At 33.5% G+C, this 26,235-nt stretch overlaps 1 protein-coding gene and 1 non-coding gene across 5 annotated transcripts; one reads left to right on the forward strand and one right to left on the reverse strand.

Moving 5' to 3' along the window:
- Window positions 1-2,049: 2,049 nt before the first annotated feature.
- Window positions 2,050-2,122, forward strand: Trnat-ugu (transfer RNA threonine (anticodon UGU)). Its single transcript has one exon. It is a non-coding gene; the product is annotated as a tRNA-Thr (tRNA).
- A 3,662-nt stretch (window positions 2,123-5,784) lies between these two features.
- Window positions 5,785-24,081, reverse strand: LOC128181805 (octopamine receptor beta-2R-like). Of its 4 annotated transcripts, none has more exons than XM_052850345.1 (2): window positions 14,621-14,703; window positions 5,785-8,031 (listed from the first exon to the last, which is right to left on the reverse strand). In XM_052850345.1, exon 2 carries the CDS (start codon window positions 7,895-7,897, stop codon window positions 6,725-6,727), a length of 1,173 nt encoding a protein of 390 aa, XP_052706305.1. In that variant the 5' UTR covers window positions 7,898-8,031; window positions 14,621-14,703; the 3' UTR covers window positions 5,785-6,724. The 4 variants fall into 4 exon arrangements, with proteins under 4 accessions (XP_052706305.1, XP_052706303.1, XP_052706302.1 ...); XM_052850343.1 differs by lacking the exon at window positions 14,621-14,703 and adding an exon at window positions 23,844-24,081 and having other exon boundaries at window positions 5,786-8,031; XM_052850342.1 differs by lacking the exon at window positions 14,621-14,703 and adding an exon at window positions 11,433-12,133 and having other exon boundaries at window positions 5,786-8,031.
- Window positions 24,082-26,235: the final 2,154 nt, after the last annotated feature.

The raw sequence follows: 26,235 nt of genomic DNA on the forward strand, positions 1-26,235 counted from the left end.
TTCTGGCACATAATGTAATCCCCTACCCCTACCCTCACCCACAAAGCCAAAGTTAACTTTTTCTTCTCTGTACGCAGGTGCTCAATTTGTCCCGGAAGTCTCTAAGCAAGTTTTCTGACTGGAATTAACCAAATATTGATTCAGGAACATGGGTAATTTCCATCTTATATACCGCGGGCAAATTCCAGACATGAATTCTGCGTACATGTATTTGGGCGAAAGAACCTATTACCCTTTCCATTAATCTGTGAATTTATAAATTTTTGCTAGAGTTTTCAGTCATATAACAAAATTGTTCGAAGTCGGCTAACGCAGAATAAAGGATTATTTTCATTGCCGTTATTTTAAGTAAATGAATTATATTATACAGGTATAAACAAAGTGATAGTACATATAGATTTGCAGGTAACCCAATACTTTATGATAATTATATATTAATTTTTTTTTTTATTTTCAGAGGAAAAATTTCGTTTCGAAATATATTTTGTTTTGTGCGCAGGATGAAATTGATTCATTTCAATACGAGCTTTTAAATAAATTTTCCGATGAAATGTGACTAAAAGAAATATTTTACAATGAAAAATATTTCGACATGGAAATTGCAGCTCAGGTTGATCTTTTGAGTCTGATACCGCAAAACAACTTTGTAGAATTGGCTCGAGAAACACTATTAAAAAGGTATTATTTTCATTGTGTGATTTTTTTCTTAAAATTATTCTTTCGGATATCGAAGTAACTATTTGAAAAAGATATGATGTCGATACACGTATCTAAATAGAAGTTGATGAATTATTTTAAAATCATCAATAAAGGTTCTACTTTGCAAAACGCAGAACCTGCTTATGGACACGAGTTATCTTGTCTGGGTTTTCCTCTTCTTTCACTAAAACGAAAGATTTTTTACCTGCATTTATTAATGTGCGGGCGTTTTATGTTCACCTGCCTATTTTAGATTTAAACAAAAAAATATGTTAATGAAGCAGTTAGTTTTAAATTATTACATAATGAAATAAACAAACACATACATCAAATTACACTTGGTATGTTAGAGAATAAAAATAATTATCGGGTTTTTTTTATCAAATTTTTGACGCATAACTTGAAGATAAGAAGAAGTGTTTATGTGCCAATCGCTCTGCCATTGATGTATTTGTTTGTATTGACAACATAAACTACAAAGCAAATATGTTATTTAAGAAGCTATTAGATCGATCGTAAGATATGATTTCGAGGACAATAATTTTCGTAAATTAATTAAGACTATGTTATCCCGGCGTTGAAGCATATATTTTAACTCAATATGCAAAGTCTTTCCTTCAGGATCAACATGCTAGCTTCGGGTAGACTTTCATACAAAGAATATCATAATTCTGGGTATGGTATAGAATTTACATTTAAGAATTACCTGATGTATTATTGCTCCTTAAAGATGACAGCACGTAATTTTCTACTCATATTTAAACTATTCTTCGATCTTATTTCAAGTAAATGTATCTCCCAATTGTCGTCTCTTGGAAGCAGAAAATTTGGATTTTTATTTATAAATACAAACTCAAAACCCCTCACCTTAGCATTATTTGTGCTAAGTGTGGTTAAAATTGGTCCTGTGGTTCCGCAGAAGAAGTAAAAAATGTAATAATTTTAACAGACGGATAGACGGACGACGGACAAAAAGTGATAAAATATGAAAAAAAAAATTTGGCCTTTAACTCAGGAGAGGTTGAAATAAGAAAATGAAAAATATAACGTCAACCTTTTGATTATCGGTTGTATTTATTTGAAAAATGATGCACATGTTATAATTAATTCGTGTATTATTATTAGAAATGTATCAATAAATTTATGCTGGTATATATTCATTTACATTCAAAAATATAGATATACATTTAAATGAATAAATCGTCAGTCTTTTTCTTTCTTTTCAAAGATTGGCAAACAGTGAACAGTGAGTTAAATCTTATCAATGCGCCAGCTGTGCAAATGTAGGAGGTTTTAATCAATCGTATACCTTGAGTACCAAATGTCAACCTACTAATTGTGTCACACGGAGCCTCCATAGCTCAGTGGTTAGAGCACTGGTCTTGTAAACCAGGGGTCGTGAGTTCGATCCTCACTGGGGGCTTTTACATAATATGGAAATGAATTTTTAGGGGTGGTCGAGGCAGACATGAGGTCTTTCAGTTGTGTTCTATTTCAGACGAAACTTAATTATTTTTTATTGCAATGAGTTTAACAATATTGCACACGCAAAAAATTATCTATTTAATAATGAAGCAATCCTCATATAACTGCATACCCCTTTCTCTGTCATGTTATACAGTGAAAGAGTGTAAGGGGGTTCCACTCTCATTTTGATTTTCATGGTTACCATGCTTATAACAAACAAACCGATTTTAAGTAGAACACTTTTTTATGAATGGGTACCCCCCCCCCCCAACAATGACCCTGGAAATATTTCTGGATATATCCATGGCCAGTTACATGTATGTCAATTATTTAAGACCTAATGGAGCCAAAGAAACCTCGACTCTACATTTTCTCTAATGACCAAATTATATAACTGTCCTCAATTGTCTGTAAAACAGTTCAGTCCGACCGCATTAGGAAGGATTGTACATCGCATTGCTCAAAAACAAAAATATTAATTTTATTACCTGTTATTTTTTTATGTTAACCTTGGTGTTCCCTGGATAGCTTTAATTAGCACGCACACAAATTAATTTTTGGTGTCAACGTTTTATTCTTCAGAAAAGTATGTTCGGGTCCCCTGTCATTTTGATTCACACAGAGTTATGTATCATGCATAATACCGCAAATACCTGTAGGTCTCCCAATTAGCATGTAGTTTGTAACATCCAATGGCGGTAACAAGAACAAAATGAGTTCATTTCAGTAAGGAAATAGATTTAATTAACAATGTTTGTTTATATAAGTACTTTGTTCAGTTCTTTAAAAAATGATTATAACAGACGTAAGTGCATATATAAACATGTGAAATTTACATACATGTATTTCTGGGTATAAAATTCGGGGTGTGGGGGTATGTGATTTCTTCAATCTTCTTAAAATTTTACTTTCTGAATCCGCTATATACTGCTTCTCAAACTGAAAGGTCATTTTTATTTAATTTGCCAAAAGTCACAGGAGGTGAATAATTCGATGCAGATGTTGAGCCGAGATCCGAATAGATAAAAGATAACAGGACTGAATACACGTACGTAATTCAATCAATCTGTACTGTAGGCTAGTTTGTTTTTAAAAGTATATTCAAGTAAGCAAAAACGTCAGAGTAGTGGTAATTAAGACATAGTGATTTTGCCAAATTAAAAAGAAAATTAGTGAGCTTTACCGTGTGTTGGACACAGAATCTAACAAACCAACCTCATTAATATGCCTTCAACTTTTCCTATCGTTTTTTTTTAAATTATAATTTTAAGGTGGGTCTCTACTCAGCATTTTTTGGAGTTGAAAGTTTTTTTTCTTTAAATCATTAGTTTGTCGCCTTATATAATTAACAAATCCATAAAAATTATGATTTTTTTTCCTTCAGATTTTATCGACAGCATACGGAAATAAGGTCTACATATCTGAGCATTGTCTTTTTATAGACTTTAGTTTATAGATATCAAATTAAATCAAAACTATGATCACTGATTTATAAATAAAAGAATAATTTTCTGAAAGAATGATCCAAAAAAAGAACGACTTCCCATGTAACGGCCTTCAAAGTGACAAAGAGACACAAATAAAGAGCTGGGAAATAACTTTTGATGCCGAGATAATCAAATTAAATTGATGTCGGATGTACTTTTTCATTATCTCTGTCCTGTAAACTAGAGCCAAGGCATTAAGGGGGATTACGCTTTTCGAGATACCTTCCTCTCTATCTGTTCCGGATCCGGTTGATGCCGTCTATGGCTCAACAACATAAAAACTTTTTGGCTGAAAAAAAAATCATTTTTCGGCGCAAAGAGACTTGATGGAATCATCAAAAAGTGTCACGTGGTTTCTGATGTTGGGGTTCCCGCGGGTACAGATCCAATGTGATGATTGGGATATAAATAGATAATTACAATGAAGGGATGTCCTTTTATGTCGTTATCACACAAGTAAATCATGCATAATTTGATGCTGATGAATAAGGTCTGTTTTGTTAAAGAGGCGAGAAATGACAATGAAGTCACTCTTGAAAATTATATCATTAAAGTTGTGAATTGTAGATTGAAATGAGCGATACGGCGGGAAAAACGATATGATAGTCATGTCGTGGTCTCTAGATTGTAAATCAGCTTTATGGCCTTGAATACAGCCACTACAGAAACTAAATAGAAGCAACACAATGGATAACAATGACAGAAATTCGTTCATTACCTATATAAACAACAAATGCACCAGCAACGACAATCGCATGGAAACCAAAACCAGACAACGTTTTTTGCTGTTTACAACTTTCACCATAAACGCGTTAACAACACGTAACTGTGATATTGAAATAAATGAATTTTCTAAATGATGCAGTACTAACATTTCATATTACTAACTGTATCTTGATTTTTTGTAAAAAGTTATAAGTTATGTCATTTTATCTAAAATTTATTACTTTCATCGTTGATTTTCCCACATGAAAAACCTAGTTTTAAGCATGTAACACTAACCTATATTTCGTTCTACGAAAAGAGCTATTTGCAGCCTGCAATTTGTCGTCGTACAAGGGTAAAAAAAAATGTGAAACTACCTGCAGTGGGAACGTACGTAAAATGTCAAAAGAATTTGCAGATAATTTGTCTTGCAGTTAACTACGTAGATGCCATCTTAAAAATGTAGGTCTGAAAATAACCTTCATATTTTCACTTGTTTTATATCTGAAAATCTAATGGCAATTTGTTGCCTTTTATATGTTATCGCATCACATGATGCCACTTATATATTACAGACGTAAACAACTTCATGAAAACTAGATGGGCAACAAAAAAAAATTGAAACCGAATTTCCAACGAGCACTATGTTTTTGTTTGACATTCAGATTACCTTATATTTATATCCTTAAAATCATCTTATTTTCGTCTCCTACTGTTATCGCCTACTTTAAATTACCATCCTTAAGGTCAGTGATATTATATTTTCACAAGAACGTTTTTCTAAAGATTTCAAGAAATGACCACGACTTGCCGCTTTTACCCATTGCCGCGGAATTCACCACGTCACATGTACTGATATTTTTAAAATTCTGTACTTAATTGTTGTTCGTATATACTAGTATAGAAAATCCTTTTACCAATTTTCTTTGTTTTGTTCAAAAGCGAAAACATAAGACTTTTGTGCACATATCATACATGATAAGGATGAATTAGATAGAATATTAATATTTGTTTCAAGAGCTACAGATGTTGTTGTTGTTGTTGTCGGACAACAACTTAACGATCAAATATTTGATATTGAGCAGTCTGTTTAGCCAACATATAGCGAGTTTTTGTCCTCACATTTGCGTACTTCTCTGACGACCATTCACATTGATATGACATTATTTTTATGTTGATATGACGTAATGTTTATGTTGATATGATGTTGTCTTGCAAACAACTTCTACGTATTAGTACAACACTAGGTGTGCGCATTTTCAGTTTCCAGAATAAAATTAAAAACAACTGCAACGCAAGCAGATCAGCACTGCTCGGCCGTTGGACCTTGCGCACGAAGGAAAAATTATCAAAGATGTCTAAAGGGTATCAACAAAGCTTGAACATCCTTGGGCAGGATAAAAAAAACAACTCTAGGATTCAAACTGTTTTACTGTCTGTTTTTACGAGCTGCTGAATATCTGGTCTATGAAGAAATCGCGGATTATCTTGGAAACCAAGGGAGATAACCCTGGAGAGCCATTAAGAAAGTGTAAAAACTATAAAAATAATTCAGCATCTCAAATTAAACAATCTAACTTTTATCTTAGCTATGTGCTATATTCCTCAGAATATAGCCTAATATTTTTTTCTGGATATCTGTTATGTCGATTAGCAATTCTGTATCATCTGTTTCCTCAGATTTTTTTTCTGCTCTTATTCTGACCTTTAATGTATGCACTTTTTCTATCATCTTCTCAAATAATTTCTGTAGAAGACATTTTTACAATTATGATATATATTCTGAATTAAATATTAAAACATTGCCTTTATTTGGCATTAACTCGGTCGTTTTTTATTCACAAAAAGAGTGGTTCAAATATTATTTAATAGGTGTGGTGTAAAACCCTAAATCTTATGTTTTCTCAAAAATCATTTAAAAAACAACAATTTATATTGGAAATAAAGTGATAAAGCAAACGTATAAAAGTTATGATTTAAAACAATTTCATTTCAATAAATAGAACATTCATGTAATTACATTTGCAATGAACAAATAATTTATAAAGATTATGGATCAGAAAAATACGAATAATGTTCCTTAAATTAATACATGTAGTTTCATAAACTACTTTGGAACAAAGCAAAAAAATATATATATATACATATATATCACATGACGTCATCACATTTTTCTATTTATTAGATGGATTTCGACACAGTCATCAATGATATTTATTTTTCATCTAGAACAAATAGATGTTGGTTTCCCGATGGCTAAATTTTAATCAAAGGTAGCTAACTTTTTCTATCAAACACCAGGCTATTCCTGAGATCTATTCAATGTTTTTGTGAATACCATTTTAACTTTAAAAACAATAATTTAATTAAACATTTGTCAACATTGACTCCTTGTTAACAACAATGTATTTAGCTTTGTTATTTTCCCCATCAGATCCATTTCGTGCTGATGAACTACTAGGAAAAGACCCACCTAAATTGCGCATGTGTAAAAGTCGTTTGAACGCAGTCCGAAACTCCAGGTTATAATATGCATATATGATTGGATTTAAACAGGAATTTAGGTAACCAATCCAAAACAAGATTGATCCAAGTAACGGTGGATAGGGACAATCGTCTGCGCATAAACTGGTTATTAAATACCAAGAAAAGAAAGGTAAAAAACACATAATGAATGCACCCATCACAACTCCTAAAGTTTTCGCAGCTTTGTGTTCTCGTTTCCATCTCGTTCGTTCCGAGACTTTGCCGGATTTCGTTGAGGCTGGGAGTAGGGAGTCCGAATTCCCATTTTCAATGTACTTGTAAGAATAAAAACTGGTGGTTCGGATGTGTTTTTCTTGTCTTCTCGCAGTAATGAATATTCTGAAATACACAAAAATCATAATGGTACACGGGATCCAAAAGGAAACGCTTGATGAGACGACAGCGTAAATTCTATTCACTTGAAATGTACACGAGTCTGGGTTTTGTTCCAACAATTTAAAATGTTCGTTTGTAGTGTAAAACTGAGCATGGATTGGAATATACGAAATAAGCACCGATGCGACCCATGTTGTAAGAATCATTGCGCATGCGCAGCGTTTTGTCATTTTCGAATCGTATTGGAGCGGATAGTTGATGGCAATGTAGCGGTCAACACTGATACAGCATAGGTGCAGTATAGATGCTGTACTAAAGAGGACGTCATTAGAATTAAATATGTCACACATGGCTCTTCCAAACAACCATTTTCCCGTGATTTCTTGGCTTGCATTGAACGGCATGACCAAAATTGCAACAACAATGTCGGCAAAGGCCAGGGAAACTATGAAATAATTGGTTACCCTTCCTCGAAGTTTTTCGAACTTTTTTACACTTATTATCACTAGAGAATTCCCTACGATGGCGGCCCCCATGATGAGTGTCATGGCAACCGCTTTCAACACTACCACAAAGATGTTCACCGAAGGTTCCAGTTCGCTGTCGTGCGCTGATCCATTAGAGAGGGTGTTGTTGAGAAGATCCGTGCTTCTGTGCATATCATTTACTTTCAACATTCCAGGTGAAACTTAACTGCAGCAATTGTGCTTCCGGTTCTAGACAGGAATGAATAGTTTTACTTCCGGTATGTGTATGTCCTTCCGAGCTCTCATCGCAACCATTACCCAGAGTCCTTCCTTTGATTCATTCTCTGTAAAACAAATGATAAAAAAAATTCAATAAGATTTCCTTTTCAATCCGATCACAGCACCTACTTAATATTTTGTTATCCATAAATAGAGGGTATTCATTATTTATCAAGGCGCCTTTTGGTTTTTTTCAACTGGCATGCTTCAAAGCGGAGAGAGAAAAAATCCAAATGCATCGTGCTCATTAATATGAATTAAATAAGGGGCTTGGGGTCCTGAACCGTACAACGTTCATTGGGTCGATATCCAACCTGTTACTAAAAATACGAAAAGAAAAGAAGTTCATGTCGAAAGTTTACAGTTTCTACGCAAGTATGACATGGCATCACTTAAACTTGCCACTCTCTTCAAATGGGGTGAGCGACCTTTGTAATTAAAGTCGTGTGATGCCTCCCTCCTCGCGACTTCTACCAACTCAAGTTATCTTCTCGAAACAGCAGGAAATATAAGGAATTATTATCTTTGAAATTATAAATTAATGTTCTTCCAATTTGAAATCCAAATCAAAAAGTGTCCATCCTTTTTTTTTTGTCGCCAAGGCCATCTTCTGCGAAATCAAAATGGTAGACAGAGCGTGCCCGTTTGTGGTGTATACGGGTGTAAGTGTCTATAAAAGGAAGGTCTCTTGACGTTAAAAGGTCAATCATTTGTAAAACGAAAAATTAACCACGATCTTTCAGGTAAAAGTAAGAAAACAACAAAAATTTTTCGATTAAATCAACTTGAAAAAAAAAACCTACTCAAGATTGTGTATGTAATGAGTGAGTTAAACATGCGTTACCAGTATATCGAGTATCATCTGACTATCAGGCTGTTGATATAATCAGTTTTATTATGCAGTTTTTTATGAACTAAAAAATGCTTACTTGCGTAGATAAAGGTACATTAAAGCACATGTTTACACTGAAGATAATTCCTGATTCGGAAGATGCAATCCAGGATTTAGTGAAGTACATGCATCTTTTGCAGTAGAGCTAAAGGGCATCGCCTTTAAGAACAATATAACATCTGTCCTCCCTCATGACCAACAAAGAACTGTATCGCGCACCTGTTACATGTACCTTGTATAGCTCTATTTAAGCTAACTCCCGAATACTTAATATTTTATATAACCAGTCAATATCGCGGATACATCTAATCACTGCTAATTTTAAACTTTTAAAGTGCTTCTTGTTTGTGGTATTGAGAGCATGCCTCCTAATTAGCTACGATGAATCTATAGATGAAAGGTGTTTAACGGGAGAGCGTCATTTGCCTGCCGATTTACGATTTGCCGCAAAGCGTTATGGCCATCGCAGCCTATATTCATGAATGAAAGTGGCTACATAAATTTAACATACGTATATGTATTTAAAATGATGACTATATAAAACATAACTTTACGTTTTTATGGCATATTTAATGACACAAATTTAAAAAGCAAAATATTGAGAAATATTGAAAATAGAAACGAGATGAAAGGGTACTCGGACATTAAACATTAAAGGAATGTTTTACGCAAAGAGCAAAGAGATGCCTGAAATTTGTGTTGAAACATTTAAGATTTCCTATTCACCGCGGGTGATGACACATTCATTTACAAAATTCTCACACATCGCCCAATTTATGGTTTCGATGATTAGTTTTTTCTTCCACACATCAATTTTATCAGAGGAGGAAGAGTAATCGCCAAGGCACTTGAACTTCAGTACCACGGGAAACTGAACGCAGCTTTAAAAAAATCGAGACATCTAAGATTTCCAAATTCCAATTCTACCCATTTTTTACGAAAGAAGATCGAATCTTTATGACCAAGACTGTAAGATTTAATGTGGCATTTTTCTAACTTTGTTTGTTTGCCAGTGAGTTTATCTTCTTGGTTTTTTTTCAATCAACAAATAAAAAAAATATTTCCGATAACGTTTACATTGTAATTTCCAAGGTCAAATAAAAAATATACATTCCCTGTTTTTGACAGACAGGTTTTCAAACAATAGAGAACGTATCAAATCTGAACTGTTACATCAAGACGGCGTGGCTTCTTTCTATCTACAAAACGAACCATGACACAAAGGAATGCATGTTTTGCACAGTCAAACCGTGATTTCCCTTTAATACAATACGGCATTGGCAGTAAAATTAAGTTAGGTTCTCTTATATGACAAGACAAACCTATTTAAAAAGAACTAAAAAAAATCAAGAAGGTGCATGGAAGCTGCATTTGGCCCAATCTCCGAAACAAATTATGACAAGAGCAAATTTTAAATCGATTGAACAACCGTTTCCTTTTAATGTAAGTAGTCATATCATAGACGCTTGTGAAATTTGAACCAATTTTCTGTCTTGAGAATACAGACTTTGCATGAGTAGAGAGAAAAAAGAACAAAGAGATGTATACATACATCATGCAACGTTGCTACATTTTTTTTTTATTTTAACTCATGTTCTTAAACAATTGATGGACATTGGTAAATATAAGACTGACTCTCTGATTCGACAAGGCTAAAACAAATTAACACAGAAAGTATAATTATGTATCTGCCTTTGACTGCAGCCGCGCGAAACAGTCATTAGTACAAGAGCACTCTTTGCAGCGGTTAAATTGTTAAGGACAATGCAATTTAGACCGTTTCGAATGCTCAACATGACATACTTATTAGGATGGAGCAAAGCAAAATGGTGCCAAAACAACATGTATTTCAGAGGCTGCGTGTGACAGAACATAAGGCGGACGTCCGTACCGGAAACGGGATGAGACGATTTTATCAAAACAGACATTGGGCTTTGTCTGTGTGTAATTGAAGTTGCATGTATATAAAGGTTTAATAAAATCTTTTTCTTGTAGTTTTAAGAGATCGATAGATAAAATGCGCGTTAATATAAAAATAAAAATCCCACTTACCAAAATTCACAGCGGACATCAAAATAACAACGATTTATCTTTATAATGATTTCAGTTATTTATAACCTTGTATTTAAAATATATTGCCTTTCTGATTCATTGAAATAAAATTTTCATTCAACGAGTTTTCTTTTATTTTTAAGGAACATACTAGTATCTCAATCTGCTTTCTTATCATCATATAGAAATGTCGACACTAAATTAAGAAATTCTCTGCATGATCTATCAAACATTTTATTACAAGGTTCATGAGAAAATTAATATATCTGGAAGAAATCGTTCCACATAATTCATCGATTTGTTTTAATTTTATACCGGGATAACGATTTATTGCTTTCTCATCATCTGTAGCATATTGTATACGTAGCAGTCAATGTTTTGCGCAAGACAGAAAAAACACCATAAGACAAAATACGACTGAGTTTGAATTATATTTGTTAGCTCCAAACTCTGACTACAACAATCTTAACATTTTTACGCAGATGATGAGGAATAAAAAGATTTTTATCACATCTAACTTACCTTTATAAAAAGCATTGACAATAAAATCCATAGGCAAATGTATTTGTAAACTTGTGTCTTTCATCACATTTCAAAAACGGAAAAAACACACGGATGAAATCCTACACTCCACTTTGTGAATCCTTGACTTTACTTCATCACAACTTCATGCATACACAATAGGAGAAACAATTTCAACAATCTAAAAAAGTTATCAAATACCCGAGAAATCTAACTCCCTCAAGTGGCGTTCAGACAGGCAGAGAAGGATAATAAATCCTATTTTAAGAATATAACCTTCTGGAATTAGCCTTGTTCTGAATGACGGCTTGTCAACGCACTGTTAAAATTTACCAACCCTCCCCGTCCATGTAAATAGTCGCGTTCGATTCCTCACCTATTGATCGCCGCGCAAAGAGGGCGTGATCCACCGTGTACTCACGTACAGTGGAGAACAAAAAGCTTGTCTCTGTCTTTCATGCAGCCTACTGAACTTGCACTCATGAATTATAACGACGCGCAAGGCACATGCGATACCATACATTATGTCTCAGGTTTATTTATCATAACTTGTTATTTTCTTTTCTTAAACAGTTTATCATATTTCCCGTTTTTGTTTGGGTTTCAAAGTTTATTCCGGACCGCAGACGTTTGGCTGGTCGCTCGGTCAGCGATACTGGGCATCTGTAAAAGACCAACTTTCAATCGTTAACCAAATTTTTTGCCTCTCAAAGTGTGTTAAAATAATTATGGACGCGCTCGATCGGCTAAGGAGAATGATATTAGCGTTAAGTGTGCAGTAAGTATATATACTCTGTAGAACAAAACTTTATAAGATATGTATATATAACCAGTAATTATCAACGAAATGTGCTTGTGAAATACTAGCTTTATAAACGCTTCTAATGACCGTCTGAGGCAGACTTCTACAGTAACCTTGAGAGAAAAAAAATAATGACTTTGACCTTGAAAATAAAAGTTGCATAACCTTAACCTCTAAGTCTTACTAGAATAAATGTATAAATGTTTTCGCGGTTAAAAATAAATAACTTTATAACTCAAAAAAGACACAGAGACTCTCCCAAAACTGAAACTCTGATGTAAACAATGTGAGGGGTTTTTTTTCGTTTTCATTGTAAATACTACAAAATTAATGGTTGGTAAATTTTCAAAATTTAAACCACAATTATTCTGTTTTAAAATACACAACTGCCACATTAGAAACAACAAATTAGGAAACATTTATATTCCAGTGGTGCAGTTAGCGTTAATGTACCAGAGGAAATGTGCTTCGTGGGGGTAGGAATATACATATGTAAGTTTTTTTTCTTTGCTTTGTTAGCTTATTAGCATGCATGTAACAAACAGTATTAAATTATGATCAAATGTACATGACACTTTTAAAAAAAAGTAATAAGAAAATTCTGTATTATATCAGCACAGTGCCATGTCCTTATCGAGAACGTGAAGAAGAAATAGACCCCTGCGGACAAATAGTGGGGTTTTTTTTCTCGCAGAATGATTCTTTTTTCCATCGTTTTGTTTTGTACAGATTAAGTGGGTGTCATTGCAGTATAATACATAGATGCCATGCCAGTTTAACGTATCATATTAGCAATATTATATGCGAGCAAAACAAAATAATTAAATGCTTAACGGGATTCCGCATATACACGCTAATGGCATTTTCTACCACAGATTGCTTAATCAAACACACTTCAATCGTGCCCACGAGATGAATAGGAACGCGAGGTTTCTCGCATTGCTTACATTTGTAACCTGTAGTATCGTGTATCATCATGGAGACAGTCGTAGCAACGACATGTGTTTTATTTATATCAAACATTCTTCTTAATTTTTTTTTCCAGGCGGATTTGCATAATTTTGATGAGTGGGCATTCATCAGCACAGCATTTTTGAATTTTTTTGTAGGGCAATGTCACAACATGAAAAATTACACCCGAGATTAATTTTTCAATTATAAATAGAAAAATACACCAGACGGAAATTCAAAACCGAGACGAACCTAATGGGGGGCTCGTACATTTCATGCCATTCACAAAAAAGATAGCAAATCGGGGGGAAAACACAACTTATGCATAGGGTTAAGGTTTTCATATTTTCTTTTTTAAACTGATCCATTGTCCGGCCAGTGAACCTAGTAATTTGATTACCCAAATAATTCCTGCACAAAAAAATCACCGGCAAAAATCTCTCGTTAAATGGGTTGGTTGAAGAGGGGAAGGGGGGATGGTATTGTCGAAAGTCATATGATTCCACTTAACGCCCAAAATAGAGTAAACGGATGCTTAAGATGACAATAGTTATGTATGTAATGGGACACGCTGCATTTAAACCATATACTTATATTGTCACACTGCTCTGCCTTCTTGAGACTATTACTGGTGGTTTTTTTAATAAGAAAAAATTAACCTTGAGAGAGAAATACATGTAGTACATATAGGTGAAAATGCAAAAATATGTATGCATACAAGTCACCTTATGTGAACTTGTATTAGATGGCGTAGAATATAATTTCCAATCGATTAAAGATAAGAACAAACAGAAAATCATTTCAAGCTTGTATCTACATCTTTAAGAGGGATTATAGGTTTATTTTTACTATAATGAGTCTAATTCTTATTAATTAGTGAATTTGTAAGTTATCTAATTAGCAACAGAGAGAGAGAGAGAGAGAGAGAGAGATACAAACTCTACAAGTAGTTTTAAACATGATTTTGCTTCTCTCACCTCGTTAACGACCGTCATGACAATTGAAAAACTGAAAATCCTAATTAGTAAAGTTAACAATTAATATAACTGACTTTTCGCTGAGCCAAGATATTTCTTCACGCATGGAAATCCCCAATGCGTTCTCCTAAAGACCCATATAAATATTTATACGATCCACAAACTAGTATAAATGAAACAGTTATAAAAGTAATATTATATTTATTAATTATATTAAACTGTCAACACCATTTCAAAATAACAAATACAGGTCTAAGTTATTACAAATGTAATTGCCCTAACCAGGCTTATTAATTGGTTAAAAACATCTTCATCAACAACAAAAATTCGCTCAAATAGAAAAATAAGTTTGACAGCTTTTGGCATTAAATACACAAGTAAATTGCAGTTGGAGAGTGGCACCTAAATCATAAATCCATTAAAAAGACAAACACACATAAGCAATCTGAAAGACTTACCGACAAATTGTTTTGACCGGGGACTAAGACAGAAAGTCACACAAAAGAAAACGAGTGCTATCGAGATAAAAACTTCGCCAGGTCATTAGTCAAGAGAAATTCTGGCCAAATGACCGATATCAAAACCCAAGTATTTCTTTTAACCTCGTTCTAGGTACACTGTATATGTGAAATAAGTTCAAGGCTAAAAAATGTTTGTATCTTTTGTTCGAATTCCTTCTATTACTCGATCAGATGTTTAAAATCACAAACTCGAAAATAACGAGAGAGTCATTTGTCAAACTGCAATGGCTTGTAAATTTGTGACAGGATCGTTCAGCTTTTCGATTTTAACCGATTTTTTTTTTGATTTTTTTTTTGTAAAATAATTTAATTTTACGAGGGACATATTAAAATAAATTAGTAAAGATTGAAGTTTTGACAATTTTATGTTCAACAAGATTGGAAAACGCCTCCATTTTTATGAGTTGTTTCTTGAGAAAACAAAAATTACAACTCGGGCTTGGCCTGACTTTTGCTTTATTCTAAAAACAGAACTGTTTACAGGAAGAAAAAAGCTGATTTGAACTTTGTCCGCAATGATGTATATAGGTTTCCATCGGTCAGTGCACAAAATAGAGATATGTTAAAACATTTTACATGTTTAAACTTCAAAAACGATATTTCCGACATGAGTGTCATTGATAAATCTAGGCTTTGGTGGTGGGCTCTTTTTCTATACGGTTGAAGTACAGTATCAAAAATAGATATAGTTCACAGAGAGGATTGATCAGATAACAAAAAGGAAAAATAAATAAATAAAAAAATAAGGAAAGAGACGCATTCTAGCATCGGCAATGGCAGACAGAGGCTCCCCAATGACTGATCACTTGAGACTTTTATATAAAATAAATGACCCTGCAGTTATTCATTTGTTGTGTTTGAACCGCCAGATATTTTTTGTTATCAATAAACCTGATATTTATTTCACATCTATTGCTTATTGATTGATCTTTCTTGGTTTTTTGTCAATTTCTAGATCTGTTTGAATATTTTGTACATGGATTCTTCAAAATGCCGGAAGATAAAAATTTATATCCTGAAGACGGGAAGAAATTTCAAAAGACATGGGTCAAAACTGTTTTCATTTTATCCTTTTCCGAAAATTGGAAAAAAAAAAAACATCCGCTAAAATACGAACTCTCTTCCATTCCTCCTAAGAAAGTAATGATTCTGTCAATTCATATCTTGTACCGTACTGAATAAAAATCTAACATGCAGATAAAGAAACGAAATACATTACAAACCCTTTTGATCATTACATTGACACATTGCATGAGTGATTGAATGACACATGGTACTAGAATAGGTTCATCCTGGAATATTCTAAATGTAATGTTTTATTGTAGTGAACCATCAAAACACACACACTCTCTCTCTCTCTCTCTCTCTCTCTCTCTCTCTCTCTCTCTCTCTCTCTCTGAGATAAATATTAACGGACTCAAAGTTCAAACATCTGATTTCATAACCGTTTATTGCTATATTTTGGACCGTCGACATCAAGGCCTTTCGTTCGGTCTGTACATAGTAAATTATTATATACCTGCTCTCATAAAGAATTTGGTCTAGATAAAGATAAGGGTTCGTAGACACCATACCACAAAGCCGTCCGTAATCATCTGGGTAATGCAACAAGCTAAAGCCAGGATTCCCAGGTCTCCAATCTATGGACAGACATTTATTCGATTGGATCTGGCAAATGTTAATATTAATTTAGCAATGATTGGGGTCGTAGCAGGCAACATGGCTATGAACATGGCCAGGCTTTATAAAATGGGACATGCGCAATAAGCAGGTACCTCAGGACGACCCATCCTCTCGGCAAGGATCAGAAATCTTTCCTTTTTAACCTCGTTTGTGTCATTGGCCTTCCATTTTATATTGTCTTCGAAATAGAAGATCAGTGGGGGTTATGCTTGGTTTTATCCGCCTGTCATTTTGCAAGTTTTGCTTTGTTGAAAATAAAATTTGGTGGATGTCAAGGTCAATATTAGATATATGTCTAGGACATTTGTTGAAGTCAAAGATCAATTGTTTTGTGGGTTGTTTCAAAAGCACATATTTTGAAAGAATATAACAATATAGTGTATTCTATTTATTGATTAACTAAAACTGGAAAATTATAGAAATATACATTTCGATTTATTCTTAGATTTAGATTTTATATAAAAAGACATTATAAAGCTAAAACTAAAAATATATCCTAAAATCCCTGCGGAGAGAGAGAGAGAGGACACTTTTTCAGGTTGATTCCGCTGCATGATTGGCGAAAATTTTTCGTGATTGTCACCTCAGCAGCGTATGATAGTTATGGAGCTATTGAACCTCTATTTTTATATAAATAGTCTTACAGACGCACTTTATGCTAGAATAGAGACCCTTGTAATCTGCTTACGTGCTATTTGAGAGACGTGAAGTCAGACGATAAATTAATATTCTTAAGTTTATTACGGATAGGCGAGAGATGAACTCTGTTTGGACCGCAGACTGGGAGAAATAAACACATCTGAACGAACCCTTGATTTTCAACTTCATAACAGCAAAAGTTTCAATTTTCGCAATAAAAGTCTCAGATTCGGAATATAAAGGTAATTACGAGTCAATCATTTTTGATGGGTCGATGACAAGGTTGTGAGGTTGAAACCAAGAAAACAACATCGAAAATGGGGGAAGTTTAGTTTATAACCGAACGTCAATGTGAAGTTTAATGGAAACGACTGGAGCAATGCGTTCGTATATAGGAATAAAAGATAAAAGGAACGAGTTTAATCCCAATTGAGCAGCTTCCTGAGATTAGGAAAGATTAAAAGACCCCACAATGCCCTACTTAATCCAAAAAGCCTGTTAATATCCTTTTTTATATCCTTCATCACATTTTTCATTTTATTCCACATTTACTTCTAATGGTCACCGTTTTTTCTCTTTGAAGAAAATGAATAAAAAATGTACAAGGCTTCGATTTTTACATTTGTTTTCGTTTTCGCTTGACATTAGGGAAGTGTTTCAACCATAGAGGCAATTTATATTAGAATATTACCTGAAATTACGCGAGATTTAGTCCCCCCCCCCCCCCCCCCCAGGAAACTTTCTAACAGACATGATAATGAGAGGAGTAGAAGATTATATATCACAGAGCTTTGCTTATTAGTCGATTTGTTGAAGGTCAGATATAATTGATTTTGGCATTCACAAGGAAAAATAGAAAAATCAACAAACAAAAACAAAAACAAAAGTAATGCCATCGATTCTTTGCAGACACTGACGGGTGAAATTGTAACAACTCTTTAATTTATTATAAACTGCTGGTCTGATTTTTAAAGATATTATGAAAGAAACATGTAAGGAAGACTATCAATCGATATTTTTACACACTGCATTGTCTTTCATAATTGGATTAAATAATTTTCACCATTTTTTTTTTCATTTAGCAGGAAAGCTTACCAGGTTAATAAACCAACTGATCGCACTCAAAACTAAGTTTATATTTCTAAATATAGAATTATGAAACCATCATTTGATAAATTTACGATTATCTACAATATTACAGTGATACAATTAAACATCATACAGTCCTGGCGTTTCCGGAACTGTCACGTGGTGTTTGCCGGGTGAAGACAGGAACAATCCATAAAAAGGGGGGAAAAGGACATAAATGTACTAATAAGAGATGGTGTTCTTTATCAAAATAAGCAGATTGGATTGCTTTGCTCTGGCAGATGAACCCCATATGTCATTAACAAGCCGTCATGTTATTTTGTCCATGAATGCCCAGTTGATCACCAATGGCCACCGCTTAAAGAAGACAATAGCAGTAGGAAATCGGTCATCTTTCCGTATAATATAGAATCATTACACTGAGATGGCTCCATAGGATGGATGCACAGATGCAGAGATAATTCGACTCGAAAGAAAAATGAGATGGTAACAATTTTTTCCATTAATAAGATATATGCATCAGAGGGGGAGAGGGGATTTCCTATTTGATTAGAGGGTGTTTACAACATGAGGAAGGTTTACACGCGGATCACAACGAAGACGAACGAACTATGCACACAAAGCTTGTTTTTTCCCAAACATTCAAACCAAATACACAACCTAAGTGTAAAAAATACACGTTTCTTTAACTTTGAAATAGAATTTTATTACAATAAAAATATAAGGCAAAAAAATGATCATTTAAATTAGGTGTACTATTGATGTTATGTAAGTTCTGTGTATTTTTATATTCCCGTAAAGGAAAATTTGTTGACTATTTTATCCATCTGTCTATTCTACATCTTATCTCGGTCAATTTTAAAGGTCAGAGGTCGATATCACTGAAGATCAATGCTCAAAGAATTGTATTGTAAAATTTTGTATTTTTGACATTTTCCCCTTCATCTTTTTGACCATGGATAAATAAAGTGATCTTTTTTCTCTCTCTGAAAAAGTTTCCCTAAGCACTAGAAGAGTGCTTAAAAACATAGCTATTAGCATTTAGACACATGCTTGGCGCATTGTTTGCATGGCTTTGCTGCATCACGGGAAACCGGAATACACATATCATTTACAGAAGGCATGTCGATTTCCACAAAACGCTGGAAAGAGCATGCCGACTTCTGTATCTGAGCAAGCATGAGAGGGGATTTGTTGCTTTATGTAAACATAACTTGATACCTAAATCTATTATTGAATGCTTGTTTTACAGAGCATAATGTTCACTAAATCCATTAGAAACGGACCATTGCATTTACAATGGGTGCAACTTTACAATAAAAGGATAAATAAAAAAAAAAAAGAATAGCGGAAACAACCCAAGTATTCAATATACTAAGAAATAAAAATTAATTATGCCGTATAAAGGGTTGGAAAAAAAAGCGGTTTCTATTACAGATATTATAGAAAAAACAACCCAAGTATTCAACCTACTCAGAAATAATAATTAATTATGATGTGTTAAAAGGTTCAAAATTAGGTGTTTCTACTAATTTTGAGATTATTGACTTGAGAAATTATTTAATCTGAACATATGTCTCTTACAACCCTCTCAAACATCTCTTCCAAACTTCGATAGATAATTCTATGCTAATTTCAAAATTAAACTTTGCGTGGTCGTATAGAAATGTTATCGAGTTTTTATCAGCATTGAAAGACCATCGCATGTAGTGTTATTTTAGGAAGAGAAATTCTATATGCATTTGATTGAAATACCTTGAAACATTATCTATACCGTTGTAATCATATAACCATGTAAATATTTAGATCTCATCTCTCTTTTTAATAGATAAACATAAGGTTTATGATCTGTTCATAATCAGAGGATAGGGTAGTTTCCTCTAGAAAATATAACCTCGCTCTCGGGGGAATCTGGAATCATCCGCTTTAGAAAATGAATAATATAAGAGTACATAATAAATTTATTTTCAATCTGAATCATTGCAGTTTCTGGGTTATTTTTTTTCTTCAATATTCTGAAAAATTAACCCAATTCATAGTTAACCGTATTTTTATTTCAAATTCTAGGTGGATCCTATATATGATAATATGCTTTAATGTCTATTACTATTGTCTGAAAGTGAAGTTTTTAACCATTTCCATTAAGCGATAATTTTAATGCTCTGGGCTGGCTGGAAATCGATTCCGGAAGGGAAGGTACACGAGTAGGGAAAATAAATTATATGAAAGATACGTGCATAAAGAAGGCCGACTGTGCTTATCAAAAGATCTGTGGCAAGAAGTCTGCTACAAACGTCAATCATCGAGATTCTCCATTGCATGCTCTGCTCATTCTATTAGCAATGGTAATAGACAATGTTCACTGGATATTAATGAATGATTTTTCCATTCCTACGCATTGGTTCTTATATTGTATTTCACATCGAACACGTCAAATGAGGTTTGTCTTTCAAAGGCCAATATGCTTGGTTGTTTGTTTTAATAAGTCGTTTTTAGACGGTTAATATGTTTTCATTTTTTTTAAAAAGATGAATTTAGCGGCGAAGAAGAGATTCACATCAAAACAGCAATTATTGATTTAGAACAACAACGAAAATAATGTCATAAAACAATAAGACGATATGTAGCAGTTTGAAAATAAAAACAACAACAGCAATAAGTTATGACAGCACTATCAGCAAGCGGCGAGAAACCAACCCCCCCCCACCCCCACCCCCATACAGAACAACACACAACAGTAACATCACCACCAATATGGTGGCCATCGGTCACAACAACAATTTTACTAATGACATGATGACAAATTCAACAACACAGAGTCAACAACAACTAGGCCTATATCATCATCATCATCATCATCATCATCATCATCATCATCATCATTTAATATTGCTCCAAGACTGTTGTTATAACTGCAGGATGATTAACACACCATCATCATTATCAACAACAGCGACATCATCATCAAAATGGCAACAATTTAATTTTAGTCAACAACAACACAATCCTTATCATCAAACAACATAGCGATGAACAACAAGATCATACAGGTGACATCATAATCAGTTTCAGAAATAACAACCAAGCATACCAGCGACAACATAAAAAACATTAAAAGTCTCTAAGACAACTACGGGAACATCAATAAAACAATCATCAAATACCAACAACAACAACAGAAAAGATTATAAACAACAACTGTGTTCTTTCATTAATTGTAACAATAGACTACATGTAATACTTTATCACCAACGTCAACAACACTTCTTAGAAAAACACAAAATATGAACCATAACGATATAATGAATACAACGATCCTAAGAATGACAATATCAAGACAACAGCAAAGGCAGTAAAAAAAGTATAAACGACAACAAAATTTTTCTTAGATTGCAACAATGCCGCCAACTGGAACAACATTTATTATAATACGATAATCAAAACGATAATATTGCGAAAACAACAGTGACAACAACGGTGACAACAACAAAAGCAGCAACTACATGTATATCAAAGAGAATTATAGGCATAAAATAAGGATAAAGTCTTGAAACTGCTTAAGGACGTTAATTGTTTGTATTATGTATAATTGTTTTCCAGTTTCTGGGCAGTGCAGTGGGTAAGGTGCTGTTGAAGGGATAGCCGCGTCTTGGAGATTCTAACAAAATTTAATCGCATTTTCAGTATATGAATGTATTGTGGGCAATGGTTAAAGCAAATTGGTTTGAGAAATACCAAGTAATTGCACACTAGTAGATAATCGGATAAATCCGCTGCGGATATGATTAGCTGTAGGTTATCCTTATACATAAAATCAGACATTATTGAAGTTTAGAAACTATCTTTTAACCACTCATGTATACATGCACTACTCATATCATATTTAATGTTCGGTGGTAAACTGAGTCTCTATACATGTACATGCAAGCCAATTTCCATCCAATATATGGATCATAAAATCTGCTGTTTATATCATTTTACAGGTTTCAAAGGGCTATAACGAGCCGTGTTGTGAAAAAATATTTCATTTCATATAAAGTAATATTTTGTTTTGTTTTGAAACCTATATTTCATGCTTTCAATCTTAGCGTCCTCTTACTTCTTCAAAGAACAATTTAATGTTGCGGATTCATTATTAAATCTAAGATTTGCATCACTTAACATAATCATACATGTGTCAACAGCGACTGATTGCTCAAAGTACGTGTAGTCGCAAATGAAATCAATGCAACATTCAACTAAAAGGCAAAACATGTAAAGCATCTACATGTATTATAACATCGAAAGACTTCTAAAAGAGACAACAGGGGAAACCAAAAATATGATTCGAAATCGATATTATATGAATAATTTGAAATTCTTTATTTTTTTAAATCATTGTCATACAAAGAATGAAAGAGGGCCATCAAGTGTTTGCAAGAAACAACCCCTTTTGCAAAATAAAAAGTATTTGATGCCAGGAGTATTAAAATCGCAACCCCCCCCCTTTCCTTCATTTTAAGGATTTTTATATTTCAGATTTAAATGTGCTTTACTGATTAAATGGTACTTGACCAAAGGCAATAAAATCTTTAACCGAAATGATTTGAACTCTTTTAATTCCTGCTTCATTTATAATAACGGGAAGTTCATGCATCAGTTCTAAGTCTAGTAAACAAGTATATCCATTCTCTTTTGAGTGTAGAAAGGCTGAGGTAACGTGAAAAACCCCCAGAACATTTACCGGCTGACCGCCTGACGATCAGGCATAGAAGTTAAATTACATCGCAGTAAATTGAGACTGAAAGAGAGTTCATCCCTAATCAAAACCCCATAATTTATAGCACTTTATCATCGATATTACTCAACTTTATCAGACAGTCTACCGAAAATTTCAAGGCCAAAATTTTTACAACCGATTACGTGCAGGCGGACTCTGGTTCAATACACATTCTTAATTTTAATGCTGCAGGGTCGAAACTTGAGCAATTCAGATCTTTTAGCACCATTCCTAATTTTGAAGGTTTTTCCCTATCGTGAAAATAAGATGAATGATTTCTTTATTTGAGTCTTGACTCTGAGCTGTCGCTTTTTTTTTTTTTTTAGTTTCCGCTGATTAACCCATGCCCCTCGCAATTTAGTGTTAAGTCTCATTGACTTGTCACTTTGTTGACCGACGCATATGTCGATAAATGTTTATTTATAATGGTACAGAGTAAATATGATAATAGAACTCCCGTGTCAAATTCTTTCAAAGAAATTTGACAAGCATGCAACCCAGCTGTTCAATACAGTAACATTAAATATAAATAAAATATTTATTTTTTAACAAATGCATGTACAAATCTGAAAAGACTTATAAAGAATTTGATGAAACATAAATTTGAAATACAGCTTAGACTTGTCATCGAAATCTACGAAAGGTCTTTTCTTTTAATATAAACTCTATATACAATTTTTTGCTTCTTTTTATATCTATATCAACGGTCTTAAAACTCAAAATTAAAGAAAGAAAAAAAAACGTTTTACAGGAAATAAATTTGAAAACTCCAGTGAAAATACACTACAAGTTACATGTATGGTAAGACAATAGTAGATATATAACAACTTCACAATTAAGGGGACCTCGTGAACCCATTAAAAAATACATATTTGTTTTACGATAAAAAATCTGTGTGTGTAGAAAGTTCTGGTGTTTTAACAGTTAACACAATAATAACCTTATACTCTATTTTTTATTATACATAAAACAACTGTTAATAGAACTTACCTTGAATGCTAAGATACGGAGAAGAGATGAAGTCAGCACGTGAGATGCATAGTTGTGCAACTACTTCCCCGTACCCAGATGAAGGGGGTATTTAATCTGTGGTCACGTACCAGGGGTCAGCGATTGGAGTAGAGGCCAGTTATCCCGTTATCACAAGAATGCAGTGGTCTCGGGTCTGTTTATTGGTCCTGATCAAACAATTGGACGGCTGCTGGCAGACGTGGTGATTTATAGTAAAGAAAACGGCCAGTTTATGGGGCGGCGCGGGATCGGTAATTATTTCCCATCTGCAGATTTATAGGGATCGGTAATTATTTTAAGTTTTTCGACTTTTTACAATTTACTTCCCAAAATTTAGAACATGCACGTTCTAGTTTGTTTACAAAATGATGGGTAATTAAAACATAAAAAAATGAATTCATAAATAGAAGGAACTGATTACCTGACCGCGATTGTTTATGAGAAGGTTATATAATCTGCAGCAATTTAAAGTCCATTACTCATTTAAATTATTCGTAAAGTAAACGATTATATATGTGGCAAAGATGCAAATCGTATGCCCCAAAACACAGTTCATCACATTAGCTTCCACTGAGAACTCGCGTATAATATACTCCCACTGAGAAACGAATTGTGCAAGCCAAAACCATCAGAAAAACATTGTCATATACTTCTGATTATGTTCTGTAATTAAAAAAAACGCCACAAAAAATCTCTGCTCAATTGAAGGTAAAGCAACCTTTATAATAGAGTTAATTTTCCACCAAAACGCGGCACTGTATGAAAAACGATAAAACGATAACAATCAAATTTTGAAAGAAAAAAAATATGTATATAAAAAACAAAAGAAATGAGATTGCACCAGTTAAATTGGCAACGTTTTGTGCACAAACTCAATCCCAATTAAAGTCGCTTTAAAATAGATAAAAGTACGTGTTCCATTTCCTTCACCTATTTTCCTCCTCTATGTCCGTATTTTACAGAACCTGTCTGCTTAAAATGTTAAATATATCGGATGATGAATAATTAATTGGATGATAGACTGTTTGAATGCATGAACATGCCATGCAGTTTTTACAATTAACCATCACAAAATTTAAACGAAATGCCCGAAAAGGATTCCCACAAAGTTGTAATGGATTCCAAATACGTGCAATTTTTGTAGCTACTTTATTATCAAACATGTTATTAAAGGTATGCTTGTATCGAATTATCATACATGTTGATAGAGTTTTTGCTGAAGACACCTGTCTCTTTGTCAGGCATCTTTGGAACTCGTGACTCTTGCTCAAAATACCTTGTGCATGATGGTGCCTTAACAAACAAACGTGTATAGTAGCTTTGTCAGTTGAAGAAATAACAAAACAATAAATTATAATTAATTACAGTACCAAAACAGTATTCATTTGAACATTAATGTCGTAATCCCCAGTGAATGATAAGGGATACCGAGTGCATTGTACAGAACAAGGAAGTTATGGTTTCACAAGGTGAAAACCTACTTCCCGAGGCGGCAAAATTTAAACTGTGTTAAAGGGAAATTCTTTTATTTCATTTAGAGCAAAAACCATGATAATTGGAGTAGAAATGCACTCCACGGCACAATGTTGGATGCCCCTTCGCACTTTTTCCTCCCATTTGGATGATTAATGTTTCAGACGACAGACAGTGGCCGTCTTTAATTCAAGCCATAATAAGAGAGAAAAAAATCAATCTGAAAATCTAATTTTTTCCAATGAAAGTTAAATTACATACTTAAAAATCACTGCCTCATCGGGGGTAATAAGAATGGCAAACAAAACACAATCCGGTGAAGCCTCTAGCTTGATCGGCATGTTAAATAATGACTTTCGTTTTGATTTTTTCAGATTCAAGCGTTTGGTGATAGAGATTAAAGAACGTGCTGCAATTTCCCAACTTCTTTACATAAATATTACACAAAGAATCGATTCAGTGATTCGTGCTTATACAATATAGAATAAATTGATGAAATCCACCACAAAAAATATTAAAGTGAATTTGACGATCGAAATACCGGTATTTATTTCGCATGATATTCACTTGCTTGTAATCATCTGCATTATTTTTTAAATAATTCTATTCTCTTTCATAGAGGATATTATCCTTCATTTCAATGAATCCTTCAAGATATAATTAATCTTATGCCCGGTATATAGCCCCATCTGTGGCCCTTATAAAGTTAATAAGTTTACGATGTAAACACAATTAATTATGATAATCCTCTGTATTTTTGTCAGACTTAGTATATTATTTACCGAACATCATCAACTACATATGTAGGTTGCTTCCAATTTTCCTAAATTATACCATCCAAATTTTCTTCAAAACGAAATTTTCCTCAATTACATCCATGTATATATACATATAATTT

The sequence above is a fragment of the Crassostrea angulata genome, chromosome 4 (assembly GCF_025612915.1).
Source record: "Crassostrea angulata isolate pt1a10 chromosome 4, ASM2561291v2, whole genome shotgun sequence".
Classification (NCBI taxonomy): domain Eukaryota; kingdom Metazoa; phylum Mollusca; class Bivalvia; order Ostreida; family Ostreidae; genus Magallana; species Magallana angulata.

Bases quoted from the DNA above. Each gene is read 5' to 3' on its own strand.
- LOC128181805 (XM_052850345.1), bottom strand. From the start codon at position 7,897: ATGTTGAAAGTAAATGATATGCACAGAAGCACGGATCTTCTCAACAAC.